This window comes from Electrophorus electricus, chromosome 8 (genome assembly GCF_013358815.1).
Source record: "Electrophorus electricus isolate fEleEle1 chromosome 8, fEleEle1.pri, whole genome shotgun sequence".
NCBI classification, from domain to species: Eukaryota; Metazoa; Chordata; class Actinopteri; order Gymnotiformes; family Gymnotidae; genus Electrophorus; species Electrophorus electricus.
The window spans coordinates 27,338,278-27,362,466 of NC_049542.1; the positions used below are offsets into that span (position 1 = coordinate 27,338,278).

The following is a 24,189-nucleotide window of genomic DNA, read 5'->3' on the forward strand; positions in this document are numbered from 1 at the left end:
ATCCTTCCCAGGATTTTGGTCCAACTACCTGACTTTTCTAATTAGCTCATGCCAGCAGATAGCCTGCAGGTAGAATTAATTACTGAGCAGTTTTACTGCTCTGTTGGGAATCCTGACTAAACACAGTTAATACTGCAGAAATGCGAAGTCTCTATGACTTTAAAAGTGGTTCTAACCTGTAATGTTCTGCATTTTAAAAGTCTTTGTTTTAGTAGTAATTGGGATGTAAGATAGGTTTTATCTGCAGCACAATATTAGATTTTATAATTCACCTCACTACATAATGGCATAGAAATGATTTCATAAACCACTGAGCTATAAAATACAATAAAACCTGCTGGGTATTCACATCTCTCTCTCTCATGCTCACACACAAATACATAACCAAAGAGGGACAAAAACACAGCAGCCAGTTTTCATATTAAAACTTTTATTCTGTTCTGCTCGCAGCACAGTATAGTTTATTCTCTCATGATGGAGTGGCCCAGCGTGTGGCCTCCATGTGACTCCCCTGCAGTGCAGAGTATGGCACAAGGACCCAAACACAGTGGCACCGTGGCCCTGCCGTCCTGGCACAGAGTGGCATATAACAGAACTGGCTCTGCTCAGCTATGTCACCATACAGAGTAGCATGGTGTGTGCATGTACACATGCGTGGATGTGCATGCGTGCATTGGTGTGCGTGCATGTGTGTTTTAATAAAATGCATTGTAGCTTGGCACAGACATAGCACCCACATACACACATATTCACACACACGCACACACACACACACACACACACACACACACACACACATGTACACACACACACACACACCACACACACACACACACATACACGCAAAATATGACTTTCAAAGCCACATCTATGTGCGACATACTGCATAATGCAAAGCTTGTGGCTCAGCAGTACAGAGGGTAGCATTCTGTTGAACACACGTGGCTCACTTTGGACACTCACAGAGAAGTCCACTGAATCCACTTAGGAGTTTTAAAACTCCCAAAATAATCCCACCACCATGGCCCAAACTCTTACTACAGTGACGCGGTCATTTGGACACACATACACACACACACACTTTTCAGACACAGCAGTGGTGACGAACTCATAGAGGTCGATGGCCGGCAATTTGACTAATTAACACAGTAGAACACTGGTCTCTTTTATCGGTGGGTGTGAGACAAGTGAGAACAGACAAAGAGACAAAAAGATCAATTCATAGAGAATAAATTTAGTAGGTAAACATATATATATATATATATATATATATATATAGATATATATATATATATATATATATATATAAAATTTTCTAAATATATTTATATATGCTGCTATTTAGATAACAGACTTATCCACCACATAGTAAAAAAAGTAGACACTATGAACACAAAAAGACAAATAGTGAAAGAGTGGCCATTTTTAAATAGTGATTGGTGGTGGGGTCCAGCTAGACGATAACTTGCCCATCTTCAGTATTTCATATACTTTTAAAATCACAGAATAAAGCATCTTCCCAGAAAATTTTATAATAGCTAACGGCCAATCTTTACTTATCGATATGAATATAAAATGGAACAAAAGAGAATTTAAAATCATTATTTGCAGGTATTATGTGTAGCACATTTGTAATCATTAAATCTGGTAATATAAATAAAAACAAACACTTTTGTCTTCAGCTAGACTGGCTTGCTGAACAGCTATTTTCTATTGCTATCTAAAACTTCACAAACACATATATGAGGGTACAGCCATATATAAAGTAATCCAGACAAGTATTACACAACAAATCAAAACTGGATAAAAGGATGTATATATAAGCTGCCCAATGCTAAATTGTAATGTCAAGATAAACAAAGCCCACATGAGTTTGTAAGAGATCTGTGACAGTGAAGCAATATGTCATTGATTCTGTTTTCTTCAGGATTTAAAAGAAAATCTACTGCCCTTGTTTTGTACATCACAGCCATCAGTCTTAGTGTACCTTGACATTATTGTTCAGACCACTGACAACAATATATACTCCAATTAATTAGCACTATTTTTTAAAAAGCTTAGTGTACAACAGGTATGCTTAGTATGGCTCAGATGCAGTAACAAGCACACAAAGAAACAAAGTCAGCCTGTTGGTCTGTGCTTAGAACTGGGTCAAATATGCCAGCAGTCTTCTTTTTTGGGGGAGGGGGGTGAAGAAGGAAAAACAATTACAAATAAAAAAATTACAATTTTAACTTATATTTAAACAGGTAACAGCTAAGATATTTTGATTTAAAGTTATAATATCAGATAGAGAAAATATCTAATGAAGTGTTCAAGCTAGATAAAATAATAATAATTTTAAAAAACAGATGATGAACTTGCCACAAACGTTTAAAATCCATATTTGACTCAGGCCTGGTGCCAACATGCGGACGCCCTAAACGTTATTCACAATCAATCATCAATCACTTCAAATGCTAGCACTAATGGTATAAGCAAATCATTAAAAGTTCTGATCATTAGTCATAGTCTTTCCTTAAAGTACCAAAAGCAGGTACTGGATCTCCCCTTAACAATGTACAGTCATATCTAACTTGAGTGAAATCTGTTTGATTAGTTTTCACTTTTGCTGTGACCTGTGCAAACTACACAAGTGTGGATATTACATCAACTAATAAAGTAACAGCAGAGCAGTTAGTAAAAAAAGATGTAAAAACACAGTGCTTAACTGTAAACAGTGCTCTCCTGCTTATCGCTGTCTGAATAAATGCAAGTTATAATAAATACATTAAATCTAACATTGACATTTGATTGAGGGTACAGCGCTGCAATATGGCTAGCTCTGTGATCTTTGCTATTTAAACAATTTTGAGACATCCAAAACCAAAACTTGATATAGTCTTGAAGACATTTCCCCCAAAAGCTATGACCTTACGAAGTGTCTTCTTGGTTGCAGTACACTGTGTTGTAATGGCAACACATACATTCAGACGGGAAGGGCTGCCACTGACTCTTTAGGTAGTTAAAGCATTGCATGTGCCCCCATGTTATATAGCACAGTGCTTTTGTTCTTTAATGAGTCAACACTCTGGACTTGAACCACATTATGAAGAAACTTACAGGGAGTAAATGCAATGTACCATGGTTAAAGGTGTAAATGTAGTAAAAATTGCAATGTTGTATACAGAGGTTACAGAGAAACAGGACATTTTTGACAGATGTCCTTCTTCAGCTGTGCAAGCAAGAAGCACTTGGACCTGTGTATGAAAATGTGCTCTCCTCTCTGGAGACCTGCACTGCATTGCAATTTGTACTGCTTCTATATGATTATATATAAATTTATGACTATAAAACATATGTATTGAATGTGTCATTGTACATAATTATGTATTGCTCAAGGGAAGAGAATGAGATCTAAATCTGATTTGAATGTGTGAAAGCTCCATTTAAGTTTGGCACTCAGCTTCAATGAGCCAATATTAGATCAGTCATGGCTGACTTACCCTGTTGTTCAGAATACAAACACGCTGACATAGAAATACAGAATGCTAGATGTGAGTCTTAGAGGTAGGGGATATGTTTTTAGGGGGACAAAAAGTAAACTGCTACTTTTCTTAGTTAACACATCCCTTGAGATACAAATACACACAACAGTTATGTCAGAATACAAAGCTCATACAGGTGGATGAAAGAGGATGGACAGTACAGAGATTGGTAAAATGTTTTCTGCCTCTGGAAATCCATGGCTCATGATGAGTCCATGAACATCACAACACTCAAAGACACATCACATTCATCCATAATATTTGACCCCTGACCCAGAGAACTGAGAGAAGATAAGCCAGTTGCATTTTAGCATTCCCCATCTAACAAAAATAAGGGTTGTTAGCAAGGCAGTACAATTCTTATGCAGTAAAAAAGGAAAGCCACAATGTGTGCAACAACCCAATCCACCTTTCTTTAAGAAGCACAACAGAGCTTTGTGCAAGAAATGAAGCATCCCTATTTCACTTTCATTTTGAGCTAGTATGAATTATCCTTCAGAGCAAGCAACTGAACTGTCCCCAGACTGTTCACTGATGTCTCTCCTTTGATGATCTGCCTCAGACCTCACTTTCCACACTGGAGAAGTGGGCAGAACCTCGACGTGAGCACAAACTCTTGGTTTTGAGGGGACGATGTGGGGATTGATACCTTTGGGGCTGGGGGACTGAGCGGATTCTCTGGTACTGGAGCTTGGCACTGGAAGAGGACATGGAGGAGGGCTGGGGCGCACCAGGTGTTGAAGAAATCGCTGATGGAGATGAGACAGAGGAGGAGGAAGTGGGTGGAGGAACATGAATTGGATGAGTGGATGATGGAGGTGCAGGGAGAGCTGGGACTATAGGGGGTGGCAGAGAAGATGGCACAGTCTGAGGAGGTGATGATGGCTCTCTGGACCTTTCAGAATGTTGTGATCTCTGAACACTGAGGCTGGACTGACTTCCAGATTTCGTTTGGCTTTGAGCCCGGTCCAGCTTGGACTGCCGTTTGGCTCGGGTGGTGCTGCTGAAACTTTGGCAGTGAGGCAGTAGCTCCTCTTGACTGCGAGAGGCTACCCGGCTCCACTTAGTGTGGTGGGGTGACTGGCAGAAACAGGCAGTGTGGCCATGACTCTTGTCTTGGGATCTGCTCTTGGACTTCTTTTCAGTCTTTACAGGCAATTTATCCACAGACCAGTATCTCCGTGGAGGTGGGGGAGTTAAAGGTGGTGGTGGACACTGATTTGATCCCAAACCTCCAGAGCCCCATCCTGAACCCCCTCCAAAACCCCAACTGCTTTCTCCAACTCCTACACCTAAAAAAAAGTCATCCCTGCTATTTATGCTGCCCCCCCTCTCTCTAGCAGGATAGGTGCCAAAAAACCAACCTCCACCCCCAATGCCTCCTATGGCCCTTCCTTCATGTCCCTCCCAGTATCTCTCAAACTTACCAAATTCTCCTGAAGAACCATCATCATCTGTGTAGATATCAACAGTTTTGTCTCTCTCCCTTTCAGACTCTGATTCCATCCCTCTGCTCTCTCTTTTTCTTCCTCGCTCCTCAGATCTGTCCCTTTCCTCTTCTGAGTCTTCTGACTCTCCTTCTTCTGAATCCCATTTATGGAATGATAAACCTTCTCTTGAGCAGGACTTTCCTCGTCCATTCTTTCCTAAAAGGGGTCGGCTCTCACCTCCTTTCCCATGTTCCTCTCTCTCAGACCCAAAAGACTGTCTTCTCTTATAGTTAAGAGGAAGCAGGGGTAGAAATGATGATGGAGACTCAGAATTAGGGTTTTCACTACCCCAAAATTTGACAGATGTTGAGTGTTTACTTGATGTAGGACAACGATTACTGCTAGACCTTGGCCTGGAATGGTGATGGGACTGAGGGCTTGTGTGGCGTTTTTCTCTTCCTCTACCTCCATCATCATTATCACTCACTTGATCATCTCTCTGCCTCCTTCCTCCATCTCTTGATATGTCCCACTCATAACTCCGGTTAGAACTTTCACTTTTCTTCCGGAAAGAGCTACGCCTCGGGGTGGGGTAGTGGAGAAAATCATGATCTATCTCTTTTTCGAATACCTCTTTCCTCTCAGTGTCACCATCCCCCAGTCCAGGTCGCTTAACCTTTCCCCTTCGTCTGGATTTCTCCTCTTTTTTCTTCTTCTTTTTTACTTTACGCCTCTTGCGCTCTCTCTCCTTCTCTCGCTCATCCCTCTTCTTTTTTTTTCGGCTCTTCTTTCTCCTCTTTCTCTCCCTTTCTCTCTCTTTGTGATGCCATTTCTCTTCTTTACCCTTGCTTCTACCACCCCCACCTATTCTTTTGACTGTCTCTTTTTCACCCCATGATGCCCACCAATCCTGAAGTTGTGCCAGCTGGCTGCCAGCTCTGTCTCTCATCTGTCCCTTCTGTTGGCGGGGTTTACGGGGTGGTATGGGTGGAGGTGGAGGACTGCAGGGCAGGGACCGAGAGGACATACGTGAATGACTTTTTCTCCTACCTAAAAGAAGGCTAGATTCCTCTGTAAGCTCATCTGTGTCATACTCCTCATACATGTCTCTTGTACCAGCCCTGTATCTGAAACTCTGTGATGATGAGTAAGAATTGGAGGAGTAAGAAGGAGAATTAGATCGTGAGACTGATACAGAGGAGGAGCTGGAGGAGGAGCTGGAGGTACTGGAGGAGCTGTATGTAAAGTGCACAGAAGGTGAGGGTGAAGGGGGAGTTTGAGTGGGGGAGGAGAGGGGAACAGGTATAGGAAGAGGCAACAGAGGAGGATGATGGCCTCTTCTGCCTCCCCCATCCCTCCCTCCATACTTGCCCCCACCTCTCCTCCCTAAGGGAAGGATGTTTTCATAAAGGGGCCCCCCTGAGCTTTTCATCTTTGAGAGACTGCTTCTTCTCCAGAGTGACTGCTGTGGTGGAGAAGGATGAGGCAAAGCTGGGTTTATGGGTAAGTGGCCAGAAGGCTGATTTTTTGGTGGTACCCTCGGGTTTCCAGAGGACTTTGTTCGATGTGTGGCTTTTGGAGTTTGAGAACCTGCAGTTTGTGGATCTGCAGAGACCCCTAGGCCTTTTGGATCGATTGGACCATAGTATCTCTTGTATTCATCCAGCCCCTCCTCCCCTCCACCAACTGCAGCCCAGTGAGGGGACATAGCCTGTGGGAATTGCGTAACATCTGTGATGCCACTGCTGATGCCAATCGCTTTTTCAGGGCCAGTTTTTGGACGTGTCCATCGATCCACCACAGCCAGTCGTCGCTCAGGACGAGGTAAAAATGTAGAGCATGGCATGGGTGCTCCAAGAATTGGGCTGTTTGAAGGGCCAAGAGCCATGCCTGAAAGCCCGGCTGTTGGTGGAGAACCAGGAAGCAGGGCATTGTACGCAGGTTGTTGTTGCTGGTGATGTTTCTGCTGTTGCTGTTGTGCCATAGTGATGGAAGGGTTGGCTACAGAAGTGGTGACCACATGAGACATTGGAGGAGGGGGCATAGAGGAAACGTGATGGTATTGTGGAAGAGTGCTTTGGGGGCCTCCGGAAGCTGTTTCATCTTCAAAACTGCAGCAGCTATACATACCCTATAAAAGATGACAAGAAAGAAACTGAAGCAGGATATCTATCAGTCCTCTTTAGTGACACTAATTAAGAAACAGGAAAATACTAGACTTGAAATAATAGCATAAAAAAAAACAGTTGATGCAAGACAGCACACACTGCAGCTTCAACTAACCTTTAGGTAGATAAAGATAATTTATTTGGAAATTGGACTTTCTGATCTCATTTCAATGAGTTATATGTTACACAAAAATATGCAACATTTAGTTTTCTGGGAAGAGTTTTGGGTAATTTGTATTCTTGCACAATGTAAGCATAAATCTAAAGGGGAGATATTAATACTAAGATTAAGGGGAGATATTAATACTAAGATTAAGGGGAGATACTATGGGTGATACTAATACTGAGATTAAGGAGAGATTCTAATACTGAGATTAAGGGGAGATACTAAATCTAAAATTAAGGGGAGATACTAACACAATGATTAAGGGGAGATATTAATGCTACAATTAAGGGGAGATAATAATACTAAGATTAAGGGAAGATACTAATACTGAGATTAAGGGGAGATACTAATACTGAGATTAAGGGGAGATACTAATGTTGAGATTAAGGAGAGATACTAACCCGACTGAAGGCCAGCAAGAAATCCACTCCCTTTGAATGTCCCAAGCAGTGGCGAAGCTTCCAGTAGACCAGGTGCTCCCAGGCAAAAACCAGGAGGCTCAGGCCCATGGCCACCAGTAGCATGTAGAAGACTCCTGCCATGTTGTCTATGTCCAGCTTGGAGCTCATCACCTCAATTTTATCATTATGGCAGATACCAGAAAGCCACAGACGCTCAAGCATGTCAATTTCATCTGAAAAAGATGGCAGGAGGAGCAAAGGTTTAGAAGATAAAAAGGCCCATAGTAAATAAGGAGTGAAAAATAAGGAATTGGGAGTGTAGAGAATAAAATAGCATGAAGAAGAACAAGGGAGGAGAAATGAATAGGATTAAAGACCTTTTGTTGGAAAATAGTCTTTTATTCATTATGAGAGTAGCAAACACTTCTAAGACAGTGGAGATTTCCATCTGGTTTATGTTATTATTGAATTGTGACAGCGAGGAGTGAAAAACAGAGAAAAGACAGTGGGATGGGGAAATCTTGCAAAGCAAGTAAAACAAAAAGAAACAAAGAAGACAGATAACAACAGCTTTGATAGAGGACTAAAATGGGCTAGTATCTTGTGAGAAGACAGGCCCAAAGTGGTTTGTAGATGAAAGCTGTGGACTGATGGACCTACCACTCAACAATACCCATTAGTACGTTTATCAGAGGAAATACATCACCACTAAGAACATAGAGGCAAGGAGCACTGACAGAGAACACATTACATGGTTTTAGATGGCTTCTTTCTATTGTGGATTATTTCTTCTATGGCTCAAAAAGACACAAATAGAGGGGGTAAATCCCCTCTCATTGAAAACAAAGTATAAAATATAGCTGCAAGAGGCAATAAAGGGTCCAAGCACAACAAAGGGTCCAAGCACTTTGGCAGTTGACCTGAAAACACCACATGCTTATGTAAGTTCACCAGTCATATTTGACACAGGTCTGAGACCTCTCACCGCATTGTTACTGTAATTTATTCATACTCACATGGTGTATTACTGCTCTACACCAGTCTGCACACTTATTGTACATACTTTACATAAACCCACTGCACATTATTTTACTCCACATACTTATCAGTTTACATATGCTATTCTCACTGTACATACAACCTACACTTCACTCTCTCAATTTACTCTGCACATATGTATATATGTATGTATGTATACTTATACTTTATACACCCATATTTTTCTGTTCCTCCCTGCCCTTAATTGTACATACTGTACCCATAGTTACCTTCTTTGTACTTTATATGTAAATAATACTGTATTTTGCACTTCTGGTTAGATGCTAAATGCATTTCACTGGCTCTGCACATGTACTCTTCATGACAATAAATCTTAATCTAATCTAATTTGCAGCACTGCCAAATCTTGACTCATTCACAGCATCTGGGCAGTCTTTATTCCTTCATGACTGGATCCTCTACCAGAGGTCTGGGAGCTTGAGGGTCCTGCATAGAAACTTAAGTTCTACAGGCTGTTCCCAGGACAGCACTCTTTTGGACAGAAATCTCAGATGTTGTTCCTGGTATCTGTTGGAGCCATTCTCCCAGTTTGGGGGTCACAGACAATAGTGCTTTGATTACCATGGGAACGACAGTTGCCTTCACTTTCCATATCTTTTCTATCTCTTACTACAGCCCTTGGTATTTCTCAATATTTTCATGTTCTTTTTTCTTGAATTGCTATTGCTCAGGATTGCCACATCAATCACTACAGCCCTCTTCTGCAATTGGCCCAGCAAAAGTGGCAGGATAGCTCAGTGGGTTACAGTGCTGACTTTGGTACAGGAGGTTGGGGGGGTTGAATCCTGACATCAGTGTGTTCCCATAGTCAAGGTCCTTAAGGCTACCTGCCTCCCTTATTCTCAACAAGAGAGTCACTAAATCAAGAATCACACTGGCTTGAATGTTGCCTGGGTCAACAGTGCTGGTTCATATGCTGTGTCCCAGAGCACTCTGATGAAACTGGGCTACTGGAACAAATGATTTAAAGGTTATTGACAATCTGACACCGCATTGTAGAGTTAGCCAACTGATTATTTAAAAGCCTGCACTTGGACACTGACTGATATATGGCAACCATAGTGCATTTAAAAGTTAATTGATTTTGAATAAGTTCCTAAGGAAGCTCTCCAAATTTCCTAGACCCATATTCAAAATGAACAACAGAAAGTCCCACTTGAAATACAATGGGAAAGTATTTCCAGTTTCAAATATGTTTTTAATGTGTTACCATGCCCCCTTTTGGCAAGAATGCACAAAATTTACAACTACTTGCAAGTGCCCTACTGAATGCTCATGTCATGTTTCATAATAATTGCTCTAAGACTTCCTGAAATACAGCTGGTTTTCCAATATTGAAGAAATCTTAAAACTTCACATCTTTTTTCAAACATATGATTGTAGCATGGTCTTTTAATTACCAAACCTATGAGATCATTATGGATGTAAACTTTTTTGTGATACATTTGCACCCACAATTCTGTGTTTACTTCAACCAGGGAACTGTGCACTGTAGAGCCTCGCAATTTTTGATCTGGCTCAAACATGACAGTCAATATCATAGTGTCATTACACACATGTTTGTAAATTTTGTGTTGGTGCGACCTACTTTTCCCGACTTTGTGCCATTTTGGTTTGGAAACACAAAGCCAGTGATTATATGCAAAATAATCTCAACCTTGGCAGGTATCGTCAGTTTTGGTTTTTTTTTAAAGATCAGTCTAATTTGGTCAAAATCATACAAAGTCTGATAAAGTTTCATTCAGAAAAGGTGTTATTAAAACAGTGTTATTGAGATTATTGACACTATATTATTGACACAACGTGTTTTTGAGATTATTGTCACTGTTATTGAGACATAGTGTTAATACAGCAATGTTTTTTTTTATAATTATTTCGTTTCAGAGTCTGATCATTGGAAGACCAATTTTGTTCTGATTGAATGAAAGCCATAGGACTAGTTCTAAAAGTGCTGCAATGCAATCAACAATAGCAGAAAAACAATACAGTTTATGACAATACTTGTAAAGTTCTCAGTCTTTCCATAGTGCATGATATGAACCCAACTGTATGACTCTAAGATAAACCAAGTAAGAGCTCCAATTGTTTTTTTAATTAACCTCAGTAGCAGTAGCTCCACCTCTGAACTGTTGCTTGACATATGACAGACAGATTGTATGTAATTGTCAAAATGTTTTTGATATTTATTGAGTTTCAGAGTCCTGAGAATATTTTGTGGAGCCTGGGTGCAAAACCTAGGACTAACTTTTAAAAGTAGGATTTTTGAATATTATTCAAATTAGCAAAAAATTTAAGTGGGTGGATCTTAGCACTTCTATTGACCTTTTTGATGTGACTTGAATCAAGGAGTGCAGGCAAAGTGGAATTTTGTCTCTGTGCCTCATGGTGTTGGAGAAAATGACTTAAATATTCAAAGTTGAGCTCTAGTGCCCCTTTCTGGCCAATCAAGCTCATATCGGAGATTTACTTACAGTTTGGCCTGCACAATGTGTTTTAGCAGAGAAAAAGAAACAAATTATTATTCACTTAATCTTATAGATGCTCTTACCCAGAGCAACTTATAATTTCAAGCCTGATACAAAAATAGGTGAACAGAGGCTCATGAGTCTTGCTCAAGGACTCTTACTAGCATAGCATACTTGCCCAGAAGAGGTTTGAACCTCCGATCACTATAGGCAACACAACAATGTCACCCAGTATGCTATACCAACCACAGAATCAATTGGTTCCAAGCGTGTGAATTTGTAAGTTTGCCAATGATAATGTAATAATGCAAACAGAAATCACAACATATTTATTGAAACTGGCAAATGAGCCTTAATGAGAATCCAGACTCAACTACATGTCAAAATTAAACCCTGTCTGTTTGACTAGTTCAGTGTTTCCTCCCCTCACCCTTCAGCTATTCATTAGTGTGTTCATTAACTTTTAAGATTTTTCTCAAATTTAATTTATCAAGTTTCACGGCACTTCTTCCAGATTTCTTTCATTTTCTATGTTCAGCATGATAGGACAAGCTCACTATCTTCCTAATGAAAAACATTTCAACATGGCCAGAGAGAGAGAGAGGGTGGAAATATAGACAAAGAAAAACAGGAACACATTTGCGGAACATTTCATGCAATATGTTTTGTCCAACCTTTTAAGTTGAATGCCATAAATGTAAATGTAAATATATATATTTAGACAAAGATTGTCTCAAAGCCAATACACAACAACAAATAAACAAATAGGTATTGAACTAAGTATGTCTAATGTGTCATGATTTATTTAATGTATGTGTTCCCCGTATTGAGTATGAACTGCTTACTCAACCAGGAGTGTTTTAGCATTGTGACAGGAATCATAAACCATTCAGAGACGTCATAAATCGTTAAAAACATCACTTCTACTCTCCTGTCCCATCCTCAATTATCTGCTTCTAAGTCATTTTTCACCTTGTTTAATGCATGCACATACAAGATGTTTTTTTTGGTCTTTATGTCCCTGTGCTATTAGCCTTTTGTTCAGCAGCACAGTTTCTGATACAGTTTCTCTTTTAACATCATGACAAACTTTACATCTTAATGGTTTAAGAAGAGTGCACATGCCAGTGCATAAATTAATCCTTTAATCTGTTACCTATTACCTTTCCCTGAACTAAGACAGCTTTTATAAATAGTTGCATTGCAATCATTATCATCATTAGGGACTGGCTGCCAGCGTGAGACTAAGTGAAAGCAGCAGCCCACGTAGAACACGGCTATGCTCCTCAGATCTCACCTTGTTAAACAGTGTCAGAATCTATTGCTCGAGAGCTGATAGATCAATGGAGGCAAGGTGAAGCCAGTCATGGCTGTCTAGCTCTTTTTCCTGTATAAACATTGCCAGTAAAGACTGTTGTGTTTTAAGCTTGTGATAATCACGCTTTTTATTTAAAAGCCAGAATCTTTTTTCATTCTGTATTTTCCATACAATGGTGGAACTGAATATTAAATGTAGGAACAAGCAGTCCAGATCAGAAGTCAATTTAATTCAGTTATTAAGTAAATTTAATTCAAATTAAATTTATTTTGAGAGTCAGGTATAATGTAGAACTTAATTGAAGAAAGGTAAATATAAAGCCAAGAAATCTGTGCCATTTAAATACAAATCAGTTCAAAAAACCACTACTTAAACCTGTATGTTGTTTATTTCCTTTTTGTCTCACATGACATACTAGGCAAATTTCATGAATTAGAATTTAGCAACAGTTCATAATGTGTTTCTGAACCGACCACAGTGACACTGAAAGTATGACTAGAGTCATATTTTGATGTCATAAAGTGATATGCAGAAAAAAAATGCAAAAAAGACTTGATGGTAAGTTTGACTGCACTCATTTAAAATTCAGAAACAAGCATTTTCAATCAAGCAATTGTGTGCATGTCTATGGCGTTATTATTCTGCCAAGAGCACATATTTAAATGTGAGAGCATGATTCACACAGCAGTCAGGGATTTCCTTTGCTCGCATGCAAAATATCCATGTGTTCACTCATATTTACTCTGCTCTCATTCAGATTCACTTTGCTCTGCTAAAAACCGCTTGCGTCCACTTACATATATTCTGCTCTCGTACAAACTTGCTCTTCTGCACACTCAAACTCATCCTGTGCACTCGCGAATCTTTGTGTACTCTTGCATTCTGTTTTACACTGCTACAACACTACCAATAGTCATCAGCCAATCCAAAATAAATAGGGGATTTTGACAAATGAAATTGTTCTTGCTGCTCCTTTACATTTTCACTGGTTGGGAAAGGCGCGATGAACACATCCACAATCTGTAACTTGCTTCACCATGGACCGACATCAGTCAATGGTCCCAAATAATGGGACCACTGAGCTCTGGGGGACACTCTCCCTTGCAACAGTTCCAGAGCCCCAGTAAAGAACTGTCCTGCTAAGGGTTGATTCCCAAAGACTATGAGGCTTTGACAGGACAGGCAGCCCCCACAATTAACCTGTGTTTACCATGTGTGCTAATTCCCCACAGCCCACGTCTGTCTGAGAAATGGAATTAGCCATGCCCCCTTTCACTTGCTTCTACCCCTGTTAATCACCTTTCCTCTGCAAGGATTGGCCTAGCACCACAGGGATGATGGAAGTCCTGGGAGAACAGGAGAGTGGCTCAGCAGCATCACACCACATCAGGTCTTGTCTTTGATGTCCAGGAGCAGGACAAGGGTGCTGATCCTGGTTCAGAAAGTCAGAGATGCTCACTCCTTTTTTATCTTTTACAACTTTCTGTGCAACCACACATATTTTTTCTCTACACCTGCAACTTCATTTTAAAGATGGTATACTTTAGCTGCTATTCCTTGTTGCTACCAAGTGGTGGTGTGAGGCACCTGTAAAGCCCTTTAGATGTAAGATGATGATCTGAGCCGGATCAACTTAAATGCATTATAATTCTTGTCATTTTTTCCAGATCCTAGCAGGACACTCCACCCCCAACTTTGGCTGAGCACAGGTCCTGTAGGTCATGTAGGTTCTCATCAGTGAGTATGAAGGGGATAGTGAAGTCTGACACCATTTCAGCCCCTCAGATGCAGTTTGGCATTCTTCAGTCAAAGATCCTCCCCGCTGCTATTTTTGCTTCCTACTAGAGCATGCAGTGGATTCCCTGTGTGCATGAACTAATAATTCATAATCCTGAGAAAATGTGACTCTTTTCCGGCCCCCATCCACCGACACCCCCTGTATGCTGACAGAGGTCTCAAATGATCTATGTTCATCCCAGTCCCAGGGAGCCCCTTCATGTCTGTCACTAATTCGTGTCAGTTCACACCAGAGCCCATTTCTTGGCTTCAAACCTGGTGTCCTCACTCCAGGTATATCTTGATTTCAGTGGCCAAGCAGGGCTCAAAAGCATTTTCTCTGAATTTTCTCTTTAGAGCACTAGAGCACTGCTACTGACTCAGCAGTCCTGCTCCAGATTACTGATGAATCTTGACTGCTGTGTGAACCTGAGGGAATTTTTGCTGCATTCTCACTTTTTTTTTTTTTTTTTGCTTTTGGCTGTAAATTACCTGGTAGAGTTCCTCCTGACGGGTTGCTGTCTTTTGTAGTGTCATGAAGAGTTTCGAGAGTTAACCCGGACAAAACGCTGCTTAAAAACAGCAGAAGCTGCAGCATTTCCAACATCTCTGGAACGAGCATCGCATCTCATGCAGCGTGGAGCATGAACATCCTCCTCCACAGACAGAGTGACTACAGCCTGCATAAGCCACAAGAATATTAGACCATTTTCCTCCTTAACTTCCCTTTTCATTTCATAACTCAACAGTCATCCTTTAATCCAAAAACCAGTTGTTTTTTCAACACAGAATCGGCATCAGGGACACACTCTGGAGCTATGTGCAAGGCATAGTTTTATTTCTTTTGTAAATCATGTGCAGACAAGAATACTGTCTACCCAGACATCTGTATTTGATCATAAACTTTCTTCAATCTGGTGCTAATATGCTCTTTATCTCCATACGTTTACAGAAGGATAGAGAATATCTTAGTACACTCTTCTCCTCTGCTTTCAGCATAAATTTCATAGACATATTTGCCTCACCCCTTAGCTGTTGTTTGACTTTCATGACCTTGAAGGCAGATTTCTTGGATATGACCCATTCTTTATTGCTCAGATCACTTGGCTTTGCCATTGGACTCTGGAAGCTTGCATTCTTGAGGAATGCATACAGCAACTGGGTTTCTCTGTGCAGCTCTCTGAGGAATAAAGGCTATTTCTAAAGAAACAGCCTCCCTTTGTTCAGTTCTGGCCTGTTGTAAAATTCAGCTTCACTGTAGCTCAGCAAATTCCCATCTTAATTGTTCTAGCTTAGACATCTAGGGAGTTGGCTGGTGACAGCTGCACTATTAAAAATACGTTTTGATAATATACTGTTTGTGATGCCACTTCGTAGTTTGGACATCATGTGAGCTTCAGAAACTAACACAGTGTCAACTTAAAGTATTAGTGTTAACATTATGTGTTTGTCTGTTTACAGGCTTGATACATTCTCTCATTGTCCCCAGATCAGATAAGACAGGTTATATGCCCCCACTCAAAGCTAAGTATAGGATGGTAAACATACAAGTAGCATAACACAATTTTTAATAATTTTAACTCATTTGGCAAAATGAACTGCAGTATAATTCTTTTTAATGGAATAAACAAAGACAAAATGAAATAAACTCAGCGCTCTTCCTTTACAGTTCTCTGTTCTGACAGATTTTGTTCAGCATTTCATTTCCCTTCAGTTTCATAACAGAATTATACATTCCAACCATGTGCAATCTCAAGGTAAATCAAATTAAGTCTGCTTCTCCAAACTAATAAGAAGGAAAGTGTCACAATTCTCAAAATAAAACAGAACTTAAAGTACTCAAGTCCCTCAGTTGGAACAAGAAATCAAATGCTTCTTTATCTCTGTGATAACCAAACATTATGTCTCTTGGGTCTCTCAATAAGAACAGCAAACAAAAATCAACAGGTTACAAATAGCTGTCAAGAATCCTGGAAGGATGATGTTTGATTGTCAGGGTATCACAAACAGAAAAAAAGTTATTTCCACAGAAATGGCAGTCTCAGTCTCCACGATGATGCAAAACAAACACAATGCCATTTTTCCCCTTACCACAAGACCATGAGTCCACCAAGTAAGAAAATAAACAGTGTGTGTAGGTGATCCTTCATGAAAAAGGAAAAAAAAAACTGATTTTACATCCTAAAAAACAGCAGTAGTTGGAGTAGCGCAGCGCACTATCAAAGTCTGAAATTTTTCTCAGACTATGGCATAGTTTAACCCATCTGCCAATAACTTAAATACACAACAAATCCCCAGGATCACCACATAAGTTCCTCAGACCTGCTCAACTCACTTCTCAGGCTGATGCTCCAAAGCAAAGATTCTCTAAGTCTTAGAAATAAGTTTGTTTTAATTTTAAAATGAAAAAGAAGCATAGACGAAAATATCACTCTGGCTTCTCTTTAAACTGTATCAATGTCAAACATCTTGTCAGCAAACCTATACATTTCAGCTGGTTACTGCCCCAACTACATTAAGTGGTATGTGTATTGTACTGTTTCTGGACACCAAGTGACATAATCCACATTGGCAAGTATTTACTCATGAACCTGGCTTGACATTGGCAGTTGGCCCAATATGTTCATTACGATTATTGAGAGAAGAAAAAGCAGGGCCAGTGGACAACTGGCATCTCTGTCAGTGCTGGCCAAAGTTTTTTTTACTGCTTAATTGTTTAAGGGCCAGCAGAAAGTTTCACGTATGTGGGCTAACGTGTTTTCATAGGTTAAGTGGTTTCATAGGTTTGCAAAATGCATTACTGGATCTATGTAGCATATACAAATATACAAGCTATCTTTCTTTCTATAATTAATTTGCACACAATTTAGACTTGTATGTTACATTCAATTTCCTATTTCCAATTTGCTATTTCACCTTTGTAGAACTAACGGAATCTCCCAAAACATTGTCACAGACCAGGCAAGTCTGTTGGCCTCCTTCCTCATGTTAACCTTAAGGTCAAACGCTCCCACCCCCTTCCTGAGACCCTAACACTGATTTGCAGAAACCTACCTGGAGGACATCATCATCCACTCTGAGTCGCAGGGTGAACCTCCAACTCCAGAAGGTGCTGGACAGTCTACATGGCACTAGATTCACAGCCAACCACAAGAAGTGTCACACAGGTTTCACTAAAGTGCACTATGTGGGATACTGCATCAGAACAAGCCAACTTCTACACAACAGACCTACTCTTACACAACGGACCCATACCAGCCTCAAGAAAGGAAAGTAGCAGCCAATCCTATACTGCCCACAGCCCATCACTAAAAAGCAGGTATGTGCATTCTTGATAGGGTAATATCAACATTTTGTCTCCAGTTTCACTTTCGCCCTTACTGAGTTCACAAGGAAAAGGCAACCCGACAAGGTGAGCTTTTTAAATTTAGCCTTTTTTTCTGATATACAACTCCCTAGAAGAATGAGTAGACCTCGTGCCAAGAGGACTTCTGCAACAACAACCAAGCCGGCAACAGCATATTCAGGTGTGTTACGAACACCAGGAACCAAGCTCATCCCCACACAGCAATGCCTACCTCTTCTAACCGACATCTATGATCTGGTTCGCCAGAGTACTAAGTACACACCTGAAAATGATTATCCTAATTATTGCCCTCCTATTTAAGTTCCCCTCCTTCACACTCTCTTCGCAAAAATACTGCCAACCTCATGTTGCATACCAAGCACTCCAGATATGTGTTTGTCTTCCTGGTTTTCAAAGCCTGCCTGTGTTTCAGACCTCGTCTCCTGCCTGATCCCTGGACACCTCCCGGACTCCGTCCCGTGTTATCGACCTCTGACCAACCTGACTACGAATACCTGCCTGACTCCTCTAACCTGTCCTGTTTCATCAATAAAATCTCTTGCATTTGGATCCTCTCCTTCGAGTGCATCCCTTTGACACACTTTGGCCCCTCTTTTCTTTTCCCATCCTCACTACTTTTTCTTCTTTGTTTGGTGAATAAATATAGCCCTCAAGGCTAACTCACCACTTTTCTTGTGTTGGTCATGACCCATTGGCCCAGTGATGCTTAAACGGTGTGCATCAGTAATTCATTGTTTCAATTGTCACTGCTCAGCAGATGAGAATTTAATAAATCATATGGGTTTATAATGTGTGCTGTACACACCTCAACATTTTCACAATGTTTTTAGAGCTTCTGCTCGGTAACATTCAAGGGGTATCAAGTGTGCATCCATGCTATGCAACATGTACCATCCTATTCACAATATAGTATGTGGCCCATGTCATTTTGTTCTAATATGAAGCTGAAGTTCATAGCCATTCTATGTGATTCTACATGCTAATGGAACTAAAATTATAATATCCTCACCATCTCCCACCAGCTGCAGCAAAGCAAGGTCTAGTGGCCGTTTCCAGCGGGAGTTCTTGTGCAGGGCAATGCCGTATCCTGTTGTTGCAAACACCTTTCCTGAACCAATTGTCATCACTTTACACCCTTCGTCCTTCCGAGCCATATAGTTGAGCACAGCTGCATCATAGATGAATGCATCTAGTTTGCTATAAATGGAAAGGCACATAAAGGACCAAGTCATAGTGAGAGTGAGTAAACAATGGAGAAAGTGACAAAAAATGCGTATTTAATATAACATTCTATATTACAATAAAAAAGATATAAATCTCCATCTCCCTCTCTCTCATATATATATATATATATATATATATATATATATATATATATATATATATATATATATATATATATATATATATATATATATATGAAGACGATTGTAGATGAGTAATTGCAGTGTACTGTAGTAAGAGATGTAGAGATATTCAAAATCGTTGCAAAGTACACAGAGTTTCCAGAGAAACGACATTTTGGACAAAGGTCCTTCATCGGCTGTGCAAGCAAAAGTTTATATATGAAAAAGGAATTGTTTAAATCATAACATTCATTCCTTGGGGTTCTAAATTTCCAAGAATGTAGATCAGTTTTTTCTTTGAGTTTCCTAATTTCATTGCTGCCATAGCAACAACTGGCAAAGACATGTTTGAATGACCTCTGTTTGAAACATCTTTTCTCCCTGGAAACTTTGAAAGTGAATGTGAAAGCATTAGTGTCATAATACCATCTACACATAGTGTTACCAGGGTCAAGACCATTTAAAATGAAAATGAAAGGCCCTAGGTTTAATCAATAAACATTGCTACAATCTTTGTAGGGTTCACTGACAACATTCAGGCAAGAAAAATACATTTTTATAATTGTTTTTTTCATTTTTTCATTTTTTTCTATTAACTGGAAAAATCTTTGGAATAAGAGTATACTTTATTTCTTATAATACTGGAGAGTATTTGCTTCAGGCCTAATTCATGTGGCTAGTGGACAAATCTCTCTGAAATATTCCAGATTGCTAATTTGCGAGACATAATATTGTCTTGAACAAAAAATGTGTAAAAAAACAGCATCTATTTAAAAACATCCCTATTTAAAAAAGTGTCTATTTTTGAAAGTGTCTATTTTAATGGAATAATGATTCTGCTAGTGTCACCACACAAAAGGAGGAACTAGTTTTGGGTTTTTTTACCTTTCCACGCTAAATATAGAACAAGACAGCCATTAAAATATCTAACACCTCCACTGTGATCCAGGGTGGGTATCACCCACATCTATCCATTTCTTCCTAGCACATCCGTATCTCTGCTGCATAAAAAGACAGCTTGACAATTTAAGACAATTTAATGCTAAAACAAGACTTTTTGGATTTTATCTTTTTAGATAATAGCAGCTCTAAAAAGCATGTTCATGAGTTACAAATGTCATCCACTCACCCGGTCTTAAGGTTATCGATGGCTTCCTCGACTCCTCTTTGGTTATTACGCACCATGTACTGATGCATGTTGGGATAGTTGCTCCGAATGTTCTCCTCTGTGCTGCCATTAGGTACAGTTCCAAAGCGGAGTGGTGGGTACTGCTCTGTGGGCTGCTGGAACTGTAGGTGGAAAGGGAAAGGAATCCATCATAATGCCAATCGGATTACTGACCACATGTTCCTAGTTCTGCCAAATACACTTCATGGGGCTTTACATCTCTGTCAGAAGATATCAAAAGCCTATCATCCGAAAGCATCAGTCCCTAAGTTATCTCAGGTGGTAATCACTTCATTAGGCTTTAAATAATCTAGTTTTACAGAGTATTATGGAGTATATCATACGTTAATCCATGATTGGTCTTGCAAGGAAGGTCTGGACAGACTCGCCATGTGATATACAATGCATCAGTTACCTTTTTGTCACTGAGACCAGACACTGTATCTATGTACTCCTCTTGGATCATGAAGGCTGCGAGATTAGCAGTGTAGCTTGCCAAGAAGATGACAGCAAAGAAAGCCCAGACCAGTACCATGATCTTACTGGTAGTTCCTCTAGGGTTCTCTACAGGAACTGAGTTATTAAATACCAGGGCCCACAACAGCCAGACAGACTTCCCTATGGTAAACTTAGATCCCCCTGCCTCTGAAACAGAAGGAATGAGACAAAGGATGATATAGAAATCTCAGGACTTGGGGAGTGAAGAAAAACAGACTGAACAAAAAGCAGGAGCAGAGTAATCGATCAGACACGAGCTGCCGAACTGGATTATCATAATAAAGACTTGATCATCAAATCTTAGCCATGCTGAATGCATTTTTACATGTGCCTACAGCAAAAAATGTCAACTTACTCTTCCCACTTTGTAGACTTCTATTGTATCCAACAGGACTGAAAAACTCAAAGATGAACACAGTTACAGCCACCACTGACAGGCACATGACGAACATCATTACCCACACCGCAGGACTGTAAGGCTCTGAAACAGAGAAGACAAGAGCTAGGCGAAATGGCACGTGCAAAGAACCACAAAAAAACACATTTGCATTTTCTTAATGTGTTATGCCAAAATTACAGAGCAACACACAAAGTTGAAGCAAATAAAAGTGATAAGAGTCAGGCAAATATGCCATTATGTAAATATATACAGCTTGTGCTGTGCCCATGTTATTGCAACCTCTGACATCCTTTCTCAAGTACAAAAAGCAAACACACAGAGCATTAATAATTTCAGGTTTCTGTAAGTAAATCCAAAATGAAGTGGTGTGAAAAAGTGTTTGCCCCCTTCCTGATAGTTTTTTTTTCACTTAAATGTTTCAGATAATCAAACAAATTTAAATATTAGACAAAGAGAACACAAATAAACACAAAATGCAGTTTTTAAATGTTTTTTTTTTTATTAAGGGGGGAAAAAATTCATACTTACATGGCCCTGTGTGAAAAAGTGATTGCCCCCCCACCAAGCCATGTTAAAACATATATTAACTGTGGTTTATCACATCTTTGGAAAGCTGAGTTCAATTTCTCTAGCCATACCCTGGCCTGATTACTGCCAAACCTGTTCTCAATCAAGAAATCACTTAAATAGAACCTGCCTGACAAAGTGAAGTAGAGCAAAAGATCCTCAAAAGCTAGACAGCATGCTGCAGTCCAAAGAAATTCAGGAACAAATGAGATGCAAAGTAATTGAGATCTATCAGTCTGGAAAAGGTTATAAAGCCACTTCTAAAGCTTTGGGACGCCAGCGAACCACAGTGAGAGCCATTATCCACAAATGCAGAAAACATGGAACAGTGGTGAATCTTCCCAGGAGTGGTGGGCTGACCAAAATTACCCCAAGAGCGAAGTAATGACTCATCCAAGAGGTCACAAAAGACCTCACAACAACACCCAAAGAACTGCAGGCCTCACTTGCCTCAGTTAAGGTCAATGTTCATGACTCCACCATAAGAAAGAGACTGGGCAAAAATGGCCTGGATGGCAGAGTTCTAAGACAAAAACCGCTGGTGAGCAAAAAAAACATAAAGGCTTATCTCAGTTTTGCCAGAAAACATCTTGATACCCAAGACTGTTGGAAAAATACTCTGTGGCCTTATGAGACAAAAGTTGAACTTTTTGGAAGGTGTATGTCCCATTACATCTGGCATAAAAGTAACAGCATTTCACAAAAGGAACATCATACCAACAGTAAAATATGATGGTGGTAATGTGATGGTCTGGGGCTGTTTTGCTGCTACAAGACCTGGAAGACTTGCTGTGGTAAATGGAACCATAAATTCTGCTGTCTACCAAAAAATCCTGAAGGAGAATGTCCGGCCATCTGTTCGTGACCTCAAACTGAAGCGCACTTGGGTTCTGCAGCAGAACAATGATCCAAAACACACCAGTAAGTCCACCTCTGAATGGCTTAAGAAAAACAAAATGAAGACTTGAGTGGCCTAGTCAAAGTCCTGACCTGAATCTGATTGAGATGCTGTGGCATGACCTTAAAAAGGCGGTTTATGCTCGAAAACCCTCCAAAGTGGCCGAATTACAACAATTCTGCAAAGATGAGTGGGCCAAAATTCCTCCACAGCGCTGTAAAAGACTCATTGCCAGTTATCGCAAATGCTTGATTGCAGTTGTTGCTGCTAAGGATGGCCCAACCAGTTATTAGGTTTAGGGGGTTTAATCAGGTTTAATCACATTTTCACAAAGGGCCATGTAGGATTGGATTTTTTTACCTATAATAAAATCCTTCATTTAAAAACTGCATTTTGTGTTTACATGTTATCTTTGTCTAATATTTAAATTAGTTTGATCTGAAACATTTAAGTGTGACAAATGTGCAAAAAAGAAAATCAGGAAGGGGGCAAATACTTTTTCACACCACTGTATATGCCAATCCAATTTCACTAATCAACTTCATGTGTTATTCAGATTTCAAAAGGGAATGGTCCTGAATGGAGCAAAACAGGAACAAGGTACCAAAAAATTCTCTATAATGTTACAGCTTCATGTGGACAGTGAGAAAAGTGCTGACAGTCTTGCTACAGCATATAACTAAAGTCTACCATTAGGGTGTAGTTTGTTCCTCGAGGATGGAGCATGCTTCCTGTTGCTGGAATGTTTGTTGTATGGCAAAGTTCTTTTCTTTCCATGCACTGACTGTTGTACATGCCAGACCAGGTGTCTGCAAGGTCACATCAACCAAGTCAGTACTTCCATGCAACTCTGGTTGCTCACTGGCAAGCTGAACGTTTTGAAGCACGCGCTGAGCCTTCACCTTCCCTGACTGGTGAAAAGAAGCAGGTAATGGGCCTTCACTTTCCCTGATTGGTGAAGAGAAGCACGAATTGGGCCTTCGCCCAAGGTTGGTGGTAGCAAGAATACAACAATGGCAGAGGCTGACACTGGGAGACAGTATCAGACTGTATCTTTCATGCCAGCCATAAACAAGAGTCTGACCAAAGACTCAAAGCCAACATTCAGTTTGCAGTAATCTATAGTTTTGGGCCAGATGGTCATTTAAGATTGGTCACTTTACTTATTCACAGGGATTTTTTTATTGCAGTCTCATATTTAGTCAGCTATTGTGCTCATGTCAACATTGCATCTGTTAAGAGATAACATGACAGATAATATATACATACTTATAATTTACACCTAAAAAGACAGCAAGGTTATCTTAATAAACAGCATTTATGAAGTGGTGGTGCATGATGAATCCTTTTTTCTCTCCATGTACTGAGAAGGAGTTAATATATTAATCTAACTCAAGAAAAACTTGTAATTAAAGCAAAACAGCAATTAAAGACTAAAATACTCTAAACATTTCTCATTCAATCATTAGTCTCAAGCCATCTTGAGTTCTCCAAGGATGTTTTGATTTGGCAATTTCACAGTCGAATTGATCATTGGGTCTGATAGATGGCCTTCACCATGAATCGCAAAATTAAGGGGCTTTGCTGGCAAACCTAAATCTGTGTCAGCAAAGTTCTACGGTTATTTGACTTACT

The 24,189-nt window shown here is 40.0% G+C and overlaps 1 protein-coding gene across 2 annotated transcripts in view; it reads right to left on the reverse strand.

The window, feature by feature from the left end:
* Nucleotides 1–1,339: 1,339 nt before the first annotated feature.
* Nucleotides 1,340–24,189, reverse strand: part of grin2da (glutamate receptor, ionotropic, N-methyl D-aspartate 2D, a) — a 45,087-nt gene continuing 22,237 nt past the window's right edge. For both annotated transcript variants that reach the window (XM_035529242.1, XM_035529243.1), the window contains 6 exons: nt 21,045–21,170; nt 20,607–20,836; nt 20,153–20,313; nt 18,687–18,874; nt 7,693–7,925; nt 1,340–7,088 (listed from right to left, as the gene is read on the reverse strand). In XM_035529242.1, the coding sequence (XP_035385135.1) occupies nt 4,086–7,088; nt 7,693–7,925; nt 18,687–18,874; nt 20,153–20,313; nt 20,607–20,836; nt 21,045–21,170 (3,941 nt within the window). In that variant the 3' untranslated portion in view covers nt 1,340–4,085. The remainder of the gene's footprint in view (nt 7,089–7,692; nt 7,926–18,686; nt 18,875–20,152; nt 20,314–20,606; nt 20,837–21,044; nt 21,171–24,189) is intronic.